We start from the raw sequence: 12,912 nt of genomic DNA, 5'->3' as shown, positions 1-12,912 counted from the left end.
TCTGTAACGAACGCATAGGCTGGATGGTGGTAAGGTAAACAGTAGTGGGTGAGGGTGGGAGGGGAGTGGGGGAATGGCGGTGGCAGCTGGAGGCCTCTGCATCCCGTTGCCGGCCCTGGAGTGAGTGGGGGGGAAGGGACCCGGCCTCCAGTTGCCGGCCCAGGAGTCTGTGGTGGGGGAGGGGAAGGGAGCGAGCGACCGGAGGCTTCTGCCTCCTGGAGCCTGGAGAGGGTGGGGTTTGCAGAGGGGTGGGATCTCAAACAGGTAGAATGCCATAGACTACACCCTCCAAACCAGCCATGTTGTCCTGGGTAACAATTGCTGCCAATCTCCAGGTGAGGGCTACAGATCACTCACAATTACAACTGCTCTTCAGGTAGCAGAGATCAGTTCCTCTGGAGAAAACAGTGGACTCTGTCATTATACCCTGCTGAGGTCACCACAGCAAATTGACACTGTTTGCCCAAAGCCAGAGCACTGCCCCAGAGCCTCTTTCTAGATCTCGTTGTATTGCTTTCACAACGGGCTTTACTGCTAGTGTAACAATAACTATATAATGTCTATGATGACAATCATACCATTTACCTGCAGCTGATATCTTCTAAGTAAATTTAGTATTAGACAGTACTTAGCTGAGATCTTAACAATGAAACAATATAGCATGTAAAATCATTTCACAGTATTCCTGTAAATCACTTTTCAGTGCAAGCAAGATTTACTTTTGATGAAGTGCACAGGAGCAATCTGTATCAGGCTAATCAGCTTGCATTACCATGCACCCAATGTTGATATGATTCCTCTTAGCTGGCTGACTATGAGGCCATAACATTGGGTGCATGGTAATGCAAGCTCATTAGGCAACCTGATACACGAGGAAATATTTATTTTTATTTATTAAAATATTTATACCCCACTTTTTTCTAAGGGGCTTAGAAATAACAATTAGTACAGAATAAAACCAAATAAACCTCCCTAAATACCTTTTTCAGCCTTTAAGGATACTTGCCATTCATGCCCCCTCAAAAGGTATGGCAAACAAGCAAGCCTTGCAGCACCTTCTAAATATCTCTATTGAGGGCCTTCTTTCCTCTCTTCAGGGAGCCCATTACTCACTGTGGTAGCCATGATGGAGAAGGTCCAGGTTCTGGTTAGGATGGCTAACTCTGGATTGGGAAATTCTTGGAAATTTGGGGGGTGGACCCTAGTGAGGGTGGGGTTTGGGGAGGGGGAGGGCCTCGGTGGAGTACAATGCCATAGAATCCACCTTCAACCAGCCATTTTCTCTAGAGAAATTGACCTCTCTGGAGATCAGTTAAAATTCCTGGACATCTCCAGACACCACCAGATGCTCCAGCTCTGATCAGTGCCAGATGGGCCACTCTGACTTGGAAAACAGCCTGCAAATGGCAGCCTGATTATTGTAGTTGGTTCTTAGGAACACATGGCAGGAGATGGTTCTTCAAATATGTAAATCCCAGGCTGTGAAGGGCTTTAAAGGTCACAACCAGCATTTAAATGATAACCAGATTCAGTACAGATTTACTGGCCCTATGTGTTCCATGGGCAGGGGAGTCTTGTGAATTGGCCCTGGATAGCTTACTGCATTTAATGATGGCATTTTGGGACTCTGTCCTACCAATCAATGACTGTTAAGTGGGTGCTAGTTGAAATAAGACAGAATCACTAGCAATGTGTGAAGTCCTTTGTTTTCAATTCAGTTCAGTGCAATTTCAGCATAGTGCATGTATGCTTGGAAATAAATCCTGCTGAGCTGTTGCTCAATTGGACATACTCCCTAGTGAGTATCTTTAGGACTGCAGTCTTTATTTATGGGAAATTATGCCTAAATGAAAATTGGTTGCAGTGTTACATGCTTATTCAATTTTGGTAGTATTATTTCACAAGAAATGTTCCTATGCTGTCCTGCAGTGGGCTGTTAAGTCTATTTTGAAACAAAATAAATCTTGTGACTGTTTGGCAATACACAGAATGTTGGAGAAAATTCTTGCTCTGGCTTGACTGTTTTTTAATGTGAACACTGTAATGCCACAATCTCATAGATTTTCCAAAACTGACCCATATGAATATGTTCAAGCACCATTTCAAAAAATAATGAAGGAGCAAGCATAGCCACTTGGTATAGACATTTTCTCTCTCTCTCCAGGGAAGCAATCAGCCTTGTTTGTGAAGCTGTGCCAGGCACCAAAGGAGCCTTCAAAAAAAGAAAGGTATGTTTCTTGTTTCATTGATAAGTTGATTGTATTAGCTCAGCCCAGGAATAGGTACCGGTAGTTGCAGTTTATGCCAAGTGGAGAGTGGTGTAAACATCATTTCAAATGTGCTACAATGTTGCTTTAGTTCTGTTTTCACACTTATGTTACACAAATTCAGATATGAAAAGCAATCTTCTAAGGACTTCATATGAATAAAATCTTAGATTGCATCACCTTTTAGCACAAACTATTATTAGACAAGAGTGGTGCCTGAGGCAGAAAATCTAACTGGCAAAATCTCCCCCATCTCACACACCATGGTAAATATGTTATATTTCTGTCAATTTCCTACCCCAAGTCCACATCTTTTTCACTCCTTTTCCAGGTCCACCCTAGATAGCCTACACAGAGATGTTATATCTACACAAAGCTGTTATATGCATAGAGCTGACTTAGAATCATAGAGTTGGAAGGGACCTCCAGGGTCATCTAGTTGAACCCCTTGCACAATGCAGGAAATTCACAGATACCTCCCTCCACACCCCAGTGACAGAATCAGCATTGCTGTCAGATGGCCATCTAGCCTCTGTTTAAAAACCTCTAAAGAAGGAGAGCCCACCACCTCCAGAGGAAGCCTATTCCACTGAGGAACCGTTCTTCCTAATGTTTAGCCGAAAACTCTTCTGATTTAATTTCAACCCATTGGTTCTGGTCTGACCTTCTGGGGCAACAGAAAACAACTCCGTACCATCCTCTATATGGCAGACCTTCAAGTACTTGAAGATGGTTATCATATCACCTCTTAGTCGTCTCCTTTCCAGGCTAAACATACCCAGGCTGCGGTCACACGTAACAGAAGCCACACAAGTGAGACGGAAAACAGCCGGAGTTTCCGGGTGCGATCTCACCAGCACATCTGGGAAGCATAGCACTCCCGTGGCTCAACCGAGGCTTCCAGCCGAAACTGCGTGGCAAAAAACTAGTACCTTGGAGGTACTAGTTTCCAGAAACTGCGGGGCAAGGGCGGGCGTCTGATCGCATTTCCGGTGGCATCCGGCGCCCGCCCATGTCCCCTTGCAAATAAGGTGTGTTTTTTTTGTCCAAGTCTCTGTGGATACGCATACGCACCCAACGGAGCATGCGCATTTGTCATGTACACACAAAAAAAAACGGTTTGCCGCGACGCGCACTTCTTCGTTGCGCGCCGGCTTGTCCTGTGATCGGCACCTCTCCCTTGCCATGGAACCTCCACGGTACCTCCACAGGACCTCCACAGGAGGTCTGATCGCGTAACTGCGCAGTAGTTTGTCCCAGGGCAAACAGCCACGCTTCTCCTCTGCAGTTTCCTGCCTGTGTGACCGGGGCCCCAGTTCCTTTAGCCTTTCCTCATAGGACTTGGTCTCCAGACCCCTCACCATCTTTGTTGCCCTCCTCTGGACACGTTCCAGCTTGTCTATATCCTTAAATTGTGGTGCCCAAAACTGAACACTATACTCTAGGTGAGGTCTAACCAGAGCAGAGTAAAGCGATAGTATCACTTCGCGTGATCTGGACACTGTCCTTCTGTTGATACAGCCCAAAATGGCATTTGCCTTTTTAGCTACCACATCACACTGGTGACTCATGTTCAGTGAATGGTCTACTAAGACCCCTAGATCCTTTTCCCACATACTACTGCCGACAAGTCTCCCCAATCCTATAATTACACATTTATCCTGTCTAAATGCGGAACTTTACATTTATTCCCATTGAAATTCATTTTATTGGTTTTAGCCCAGTTTTCCAGCCTGTCAAGATCATCCCGTATCTGGACCCTGTCTTCTACAGTATTTTCAATTTAGTATCATTTGCACATTTAATAAGCATTTCCTCTATTCCTTCATCCAAATTATTTATAAAGATGTTGGGGAAAAAAACAGGTTCCAAGACATATCCTTGAGGCACTCCAGTTGTCACTCCTCTTCAAGAGGATAAGGAACCATTCATGAGTACTCTTTGGGTGCAATCTGTCAACCAGTTACAGATCCACCTAACAATAATAGGATATAAACTTGACAAGAGGCTTCATTTTTTTCTGAGACTAAGATATGCCCCAAAGTAAGGACAAATTATTTCAACCCTAGCAGCTGTTATTATTTTATACACCACTGTTTATGCTGAGTGATTTACAAACTAGATATCTTTCGGTATTATAGAAAAACAACTAGCAGTGGGACAGATGATCAAAGAGAATAAGTGACTATAATTGCTTGACTAATATCTTAAAGGCCATATTGATCAGAGATCTGAGTCTGGCTCTTCATGTACAACTTTCTGTGGCTGATATAATAGGTGATATTCAACACATATTTGTAGTATAAATTGGGATTGAGATTTTCCTTTTTTGTATTTAAATGGAGAGCCATGATATTATTATTATTATTATTATTATTATTATTATTATTATTATTATTATTATTATTATTATTATTATTATTATTATTATAAAAAGAAAATAAATTAGAGAGAACAATTTTTCTCAACAATCAGGAGATAATATTTCCATGAAATATACAATGGAACAAATAAACAGATTTGGAACTTATTTTGGATATAAATGAAGAGAAAAAGAAGACAAGGATAATCTTATTAGTGTCAAGTGAAGCAAAAGAGGAAGAGATAGAAAAAATATTATATTTTGTCATTAGAAAACCAATAAAGTATCTGAGAATATATGTAACAGGACAAAATAATAATCTTTATAAAAATTAGGCAAATATTAGTGAAGATCTAGAAAGATGGGAAAGACTGAGAATTTCATGGTTAGGAAGAATTTCCACAGCCAAAATAAATATGTTACCACGGTTGACTTTTTTGTTTCAAATGTTACCAATTTATATAGATGAAAAGGTTCTCAAAAGATATTTTCGTGTGGAGCAGAAAGAAGATTCAAAGTGTGATTCAAGAATAAGATTCAAAGTATTAAAGGATAAAAAAAGAGAGGAGGTTTAGCTGTATCAAATATCAAATTGCACCACCAAGCAGCTACACTAGTATGGGTGTCTGACTGGATCATTAACTCAAACCAAAGGAATGTTAAATTGAAGACAATTGAGACTAAAGAAAGAATACACAATTATCTATGGATCAAGAAATCATTAAAAACAGTCCAAATACAAGATGGTAATCAAATCATGAGGGATGGCCTATTAAGAATATGGTTTCAATGCAGCAACAGAATAAGTCTGCCAACCTTGCCATTGACATCACCAGTTGATGTTTATTGTGACAATAGTACAAGAAAGAATTTTTTAAAATTTATTTTAAAAAATGAAAAATTTACATTAAAAAGAAAGAAAATTGATCATATAACGCAGATGATGGACAAACAAGGAAGAATAAAATCCTGACAAACAGTTCAAGGCGAAGGGGGAAAAATCACATTATATCATCAAATGGTACTAAAATTGAAAGAACAAGAAAGGAAGGTGGCTGACTAAGAAAGAAAATGACTTTTCAACAATTAATTACCAGAGATTAATCTATTAGGAAAAGTGTATAAAATATTACTGCAATACTACACTGAAATGAAGCAAATTAAAAATTGCATGATAAAATGGATGCAAAAGTTTGGAGAAAATATACATATGAGTCAGTGGGAAAATCTCTGGATTAAAGAAATTAACCTTACTGAATGTCAGATAGTGAGAACTGGTGTAAAATGTTCTTTAGATGGTATATTGCCCCTAAAGATATAGCAAAAGAAAATAAAGAGTATAATGAGAAGTGCTGGAAATGTCAGAATACGGATACGACATTCTATAATATGTGGTGGACATGAAAGAAAGCAAGAAAACATTGGACAGAGATACATGAAGAAGTGCAGAAGATATTAACATTCAAGTTTGCGATGGACCAGAAAAACATGCTTTTAAGTATCTTACCAAGCAATATTACAAAAACAGACAGTGAATTATTTCAGTACTACGAATGAAGTCCATTGTGGAAATAAATACAACGAGCTCTAGAAAGAGGCTCTGGGCACGTGCACCGGACTTGGGCACTCAGCATCAATTTGCTGTGGTAACCTCAGCAGGGTATAGTGACACAGAGTCCACTGTTTTGTCCAGGGGAACTGATCTCTGTCATCTGAAGAGCAGTTGTAATTCTGAGTGATCTCCAGCCCTCACCTGGAGATTGGCAACAATGATTCCCCAGGAGGAAATGGCTGGTTTGGAGGGTGGAATCTATGGCATTGTAGCTGTCTGAGGTCCCACCCTTCCTCAAACCCCACTCTCTCCAGGCTCCACTCCTCAAATCTCCAAGAATTTCCCAACCTGGAGGTGGCAACTGTATCTCCTTCTCAGCCAACCATCAAGCTACCTTTATCTGCCCTCTGACTTCTGCTTTCCATCTCCTCCCCCATCCCTGAAGCCTCTATTTAGGAAGAGTAGAGTCTTTCTCTGCAGTGGGAACCAAAGCAGCTCACATAATTCTCTTCTCCCCCTTTTCATCTGCACAACAACCCTGTGAGGTAGGATAGGCTGAAAGTCTGTGACTGGTCCAAAATCACCTAGTCAGCTTCCACAGCAAGAACATGGGTCTGGCAGACCCTACTCTGAAATGCTAACTGCTACGCCACACTGGCTGTAGTATTGCCTGGTATCACTGAACTCCAGACAACAGTTCTCTCTCTCCTCCTAGAGAAAATAACTGCTGTGGAGGGTGGAGTCTATGGCATTCTATTCAGCTGAGGCCTCTCCCCTCCCTAACCTCTGGCTTCCATAGACTTCATCACAAAATCTCCACGAATTTCCCAACCTGGAGCTGGCAACCCTAGTCAGGACTGGCCCCAATGAGTTCCCCACAAAGGCCAAAGTAGACCTTGGAAAGGGTATCCTCCTGCTGCCTTTTTACAGACAGACCCAAGCTTTGTTGCCTAGCAACAAGTGCCAGGGCTCTTTTTGTAGCAGGAACTCCTTTGCATATTAGGCAACACACCCCTAATGTAGCCAATCCTCCAAGAGCTTACAGAGCACTTCTTACAGGGGCTACTGTAAACTCTTGGAGGATTGGCTACATTAGGGGTGTGTTGCCTAATATGCAAATGAATTCCTGCTAGAAAAAGAGCCCTGGACCACTGAGGGGAAAGTGAAAGGAGAAGAGAATGGTTTGGTGGCCACTGGCCCACCTCAGTAGTAGCCAGCCATAGAGGAGCCAAGCAGGAGAAACATCTTTGTTAGGAGAGACAGCCATTTTGACAGTTTATTCTGACAGGGAACAGTGGCCAGGCTGGAGTGGGCAGGAGAGAGGAGCGGACCCAGCACCCAGCCAATGGCATGTGAGTACTCTTGAGTGGCAGTTGACAGGCCAATGGCTGATGGAGTGCACAGCACAGCCAATGGGAGAGCTGAAAAGTGCCAATATGCCTGGGCTTTTATATATATATATCAGATATGGTGACAGTGGCAAAATGGAAAGCAGCAAAATGTCCAGACTTGAAGGAATGGAGGAATAAATTGAATAAATATGCAACTATGGCAAAGTTAACATCTGTCATTCATAACAGACCCACTTCAGAATTTCAAGAAAAAGGGAATTTTAAAAAAAAACTATATAGCTGAAAATCAAGAATAGAATTAAATCAAAATAGAGAATGATAGAAAGATTTAGGTAAGACATACTTCACAATAAAAATGATATTAGATATGAAGATAGATGAAAAACATATTTAAATAGTAGTGAAATATTAAATATTAAAAAGTAAATTTAAGCAAATTCTGTATAATTTATGTAAATGTATTATTTTTAACATAAATGAATATAGTTTATATTTTATGTCTGTAAACTGAAATACAAATTTTAAAAAAACCAATTATGAGACACTTATAGACTGAAAAGAATTGTGTACTATATTCCTTTGGAACATACCCCCTCACAATGTAGATAGGGAATCACAAGACTGAATGCTCCCCTATGTTCCTTCAGAAAACCCTCCCTATACCTAAAACTTAATGTGTCAGAAAGAAGGCGCTTGGGGCTCTTTAGCTTGGAGAAATGACAGCAGGGGTGACATGATTGAAGTTTATAAGATTATGCATGGGATAGAAAGAAGTACTTTTCTCCCTTTCTCACAATATAAGAACTTGCGGGCACTTAATGAAATTGCTGAGCAGTCGGGTTAGTACAGATAAAAGGAAGTACTTCTTCACGCAGAGAGTGATCTGGGGGTCTGTGTGTCAGACTAAGATCTGGGAGATCCAGATTTGAATCCCCATTCTGCCATGGAGGCTTGCTGGGTAACCTTGGGTCAGTCACTCAACCTAAGCTACCTCGTAGGATAAAATGGAGAAGAGAATGACGTAAACTGCTTTGGGTCCCATTGAGGATGATGATGATGATAATGATAATATGCCATCAAGTCGCAACTGACTCAATAGAAACCCCTCAAGGCAAGAGGTGAGAAGCATACTAACCCCAATCTTCCTTGATGGTCTCCCATACTGACTGTGGTATATAAGAACTTGCGGGCACTTAATGAAATTGCTGAGCAGTCGGGTTAGTACAGATAAAAGGAAGTACTTCTTCACGCAGAGAGTGATCTGGGGGTCTGTGTGTCAGACTAAGATCTGGGAGATCCAGATTTGAATCCCCATTCTGCCATGGAGGCTTGCTGGGTAACCTTGGGTCAGTCACTCAACCTAAGCTACCTCGTAGGATAAAATGGAGAAGAGAATGACGTAAACTGCTTTGGGTCCCATTGAGGATGATGATGATGATAATGATAATATGCCATCAAGTCGCAACTGACTCAATAGAAACCCCTCAAGGCAAGAGGTGAGAAGCATACTAACCCCAATCTTCCTTGATGGTCTCCCATACTGACTGTGGTTGACCCTGCTTAGCTTCCAAACTCTGATGAGATTGGGCTATTCAGGCTGCTATTGGGGAGGAAGGTGGGGTATCAGTGAAGTACATAAAATAAATAATAACATAAAACATTTATACATCTTCCATGGCTCATTACTACTTGCTGTTTCCCAGATGATTATCCATTTTAATGTATTATGTTGGAGATAGAATGAAAACTATCTCCACTGACTGTTTCACATCCATTACTGTTGCACATAGTGATGAAAATGCATGTGTGAACTTTGGTTACTATGATTAAATCCATAATATCCAATCATATATGGATAGAAGATGTTGGAATTATCAGCCTGAGATATTTGCCATAGCTTTGATATTGTTCATTTATTGTGTTTGCCACAAAGACTTTCTTCTAAGCAGGAACCTTCCTTGCATTACATTCCCTTATGTCTACAAAATTGCGAAGTAGCAAGAATCACCTCTGGGTCAGAAACTGGCAACAGTTCACTCTTTCAGCCTGTACATCTACTATTACTTGTCTGACAGCATTCTTTCCACAGGCATCTCTGGAGCCCATACTTTTTGGCTTCAGTCTATGGTCTGGAACCCAGTGCGAGTGCATTTCAGTTTCACTGGACAGTCTGTCGCTGACCTACAGGTTGCTGTGTTGGAACAGAAATGTGAAAGGTTATTGCAGTGAGAGGGATGCATTCACAGATGTGACTGTACTTCTGAATAAAATTCTCTCACTATAAAAAGAAAGTAGAATAGATTTTGTGTCCAGTGGGGCACCTTTAAGACCAACAAAAGTTTATTCAAGGTATGAGCTTTCGTGTGCACCCACACTTCTTCAGATACATTGAAATGGAAGCTAACAGTTAGGCAGATGCCTCTTCATAGGTGAACAGTAAATTAGCAGACAACTTAATTAAGATGTTTTGACATATACAAAGACTAAACAGCAATAACAAGCTAAGTTCATATGGCCATCATTTGTTTGGATTTAATTAGGGGGAAAAACAGTGAGACAATAAATATGTGAAAATAGGAGACAGATGTGTAAAGGTATCCTTATTAATTGTCTCACATTCTTGGTGAGAACACATATGTAAGGGCTGAATGAGTTTTGCACAGCAGGTACCACTAGTGAACAAGAAGGGCTATACATCCTCTGTATTGTAGTGTATTTCTTTTTGGAATGGTATATTGGAATGGTGAATGTAATGGAGTGCATTTCTCTGACATGGCACTGCATCCTCTGAGGAGGATGTTGTTAATTAACTCCAACCTTGAGAGGAAGCAAATGGTATGTAACAACAGAATCAGTTTATTACCCTTGACAATTAAGAAGGATCCTTTTACATATCTATCTCCTATTTTGAAATATTGGTCTTAAAGTTGGTCTGAAAGGTGCTACTGGACTCGAAAATTGTTCTACTACTTCAGACCAACACAGCTGCCCACCTTGATCTATAAAAAAAAAAAAGAGAGAGAGAGAGAGAGAGAGAGATTGGTCTTCCATTGCACTGTGTTTTGTACTGGGGTTTATTGCGCCAGCATCTTTTTAGTGCTTGTGCCAGTGCCAATGCAGACGTTATGCATTGTATTTATAATTCAACACTCAATATCCCTATTCCTTTTACTTTTCACCTTGCTCAACTAACCTTCTGATCTTTTAATTTTTCTTCATGCATTCGGAAAAGCCTACTAATGCCTATGAAAGTCTGTGACAAAGAAAGTCACTTTGGGCTGGTTTAACACGTTACAGATAGCACGTGGAATGAGGACTATTTGACATCTCTGCATGGTAGCTGTAATCACTAGTAACTGTTCACATGGATCAGCTTGCAATGTGGTTTTCTCAAAGCTTTCAGAAAGTCCAAAAGGACCAAAGTTGTCCTAGCCAGCTGGATAATCTTTCCATATTGATGGTTTCCCATGTGAACATAGCAGCTGTGTGGACTGATTTAAAGTGGCTTCCGGAGGACAGCCCCTCTCCAATCTTTCCTCCGTATGCCACAGAGTTCAGCTCCCCTCACTTCTTAGCTCCAGTTTTGCTGACTGGTAGACCCTCAACCCACTGCTGATTTATACCTGTGTCCACCTGCTGTCATGTTTAGCTTGGCCCTCTGTTTCCTCATTTCCTGTGGACACGATCTTCATTTTCTTTGCTGTACTACTTTCCCTCCTTTTCAAATTGACACACATTGATACAGCCACACAATGTTGATTAAAAGGTCACACTCTGGCCTAGTAAACCCTAGAGGCTTCAATTTATCCCATGTGGAGTGAGCTGCCATCAAATGTCAATAGAGTATTCAGATGTGTGATTTTTTTCCCCCTCCCCTTTTACAGCCACCAAGCAAAGCTCTCTCTAGTATCTTGGGGAAGAGCAACCTTCAGTTTGCAGGAATGAACATAACTCTGAATATATCTACTACCAGCTTAAACCTGATGACTCCTGATTCCAGACAGGTCTGTGATTCTAAGCCATGCCCATTATTATTATAGTTCCATGCTTCCTATTGCTTATCTGCAGTCTGCCTGATTATTTCTGTAGAAGTCTTCATCTGATTCTGCAAGCACTTTCATGAGAACAGGTTCATTTGTATCAAATGAACTACCCATAAACTTGCATTTCATGACTCCTGATCCTAAAGTGTTAAATATAAAATAAAATTGCATGATTAGCAGCAACAGAGGGGTTTTCTACATAGTGAAACTTCAGCTTTAACCTCCTTTTTTCAGTGGATTTATCTTCTTAAAAACTGAGCAAAGCCGTTACTACTGGGTGGTTTTCCCCAGACAGAATTTGTAATTTCTTTTTAGTATCAGAATAAAAGTGAAAGGACCACCGAAACTCAGATTAAACAGGTAAGATGTTTCTTCCTTTTTTACAGGATAGGACTGAGCACCCACAAAAATTAGTGTGAACTCGAAGAATCTTACTTGCCACCCTAGCCATCTTGACTTAAAATATGCAGTTGCTTTTATGTGCACTAGTTGCTCAGTGGGGTGTCTGACCCTAAAGGGCATCCTGGGGGTGGTTCTGAATGGGGGATGAATGGATGTGTATTCAGAACAAACTGGTTCTCAGCACAGCAAGCTGCCTGTGTGGGTGACTCCCAGCTGTGCCCCCAGGTCCTGCGTGGCAGGAGTCAGACTGTGATAGCACAACAAGCCTTCCTGCTGTGCAAAAGCCCCATATCTTCCGTTTAGCACCTCAGAGCCAACCTGAGAATGTGAGGAGCTGCCATCTGGGCATGCTGTGACTGAAAGTTCAGGGATTCATGACTTCAGTCACTCATTGTTGATGTTGTTGGGATTCTTTTGTTTGTTTGTTTTGGCTTCTGAGTTTACTCCACACTACTTATGAGAGTGTCAAAGCCTCTCATTTAATTTAATTTATTTAAATTGATTTTTCTTTTCATTTGACACTACATTTCTAGTTTTCCTTAGTAGCGGCAAGTTCTTTGTTTTGCATCTGATTGGCATAAAAGTCCCAGGGACTGTATCCATTACCCATAGGATCCTCCCTGTGAAATTTATGGCAGGGATTGGCATTTTTAACGTTTGCTTGCACAACAGGCAGGAGCAGATATTTGGTAGCCCCAGAATGCAGACATGATTACAGAATTGGCACAAAGAAGGAATCCAGAAAGGCAGAGAACCAGCACAGTTTACTGGTTAGAGTATTAGACCAGGATCTGGGAGTCCCAGATTTGAATCCTATGCCATGGAAGCCTGCTGGATGAAAGTCACACATTGTGAGTCTTACCTACCTTATGGGGTTGTTGTGAGGATAAAGTGGAAGAGAAGAAAATTATGTAAGCTGCTATGAGTCCCCACT

At 41.1% G+C, this 12,912-nt stretch overlaps 1 protein-coding gene across 1 annotated transcript in view; it reads left to right on the top strand.

The window, feature by feature from the left end:
• Positions 1–12,912, top strand: part of SHC3 (SHC (Src homology 2 domain containing) transforming protein 3) — an 83,764-nt gene that overhangs the window by 47,313 nt on the left and 23,539 nt on the right. Inside the window, exons 3-4 of the mRNA XM_015409103.1 lie at positions 2,165–2,228; positions 11,418–11,537. Of these exons, the coding sequence (XP_015264589.1) occupies positions 2,165–2,228; positions 11,418–11,537 (184 nt within the window). The remainder of the gene's footprint in view (positions 1–2,164; positions 2,229–11,417; positions 11,538–12,912) is intronic.

The sequence above is a fragment of the Gekko japonicus genome, unplaced genomic scaffold (assembly GCF_001447785.1).
Source record: "Gekko japonicus isolate JY-2015 unplaced genomic scaffold, Gekko_japonicus_V1.1 scaffold71, whole genome shotgun sequence".
Lineage (NCBI taxonomy): Eukaryota > Metazoa > Chordata > Lepidosauria > Squamata > Gekkonidae > Gekko > Gekko japonicus.
The sequence above is the reverse complement of the archived record's forward strand: the minus strand, read 5'-3'. Positions and strand labels throughout refer to the sequence as shown.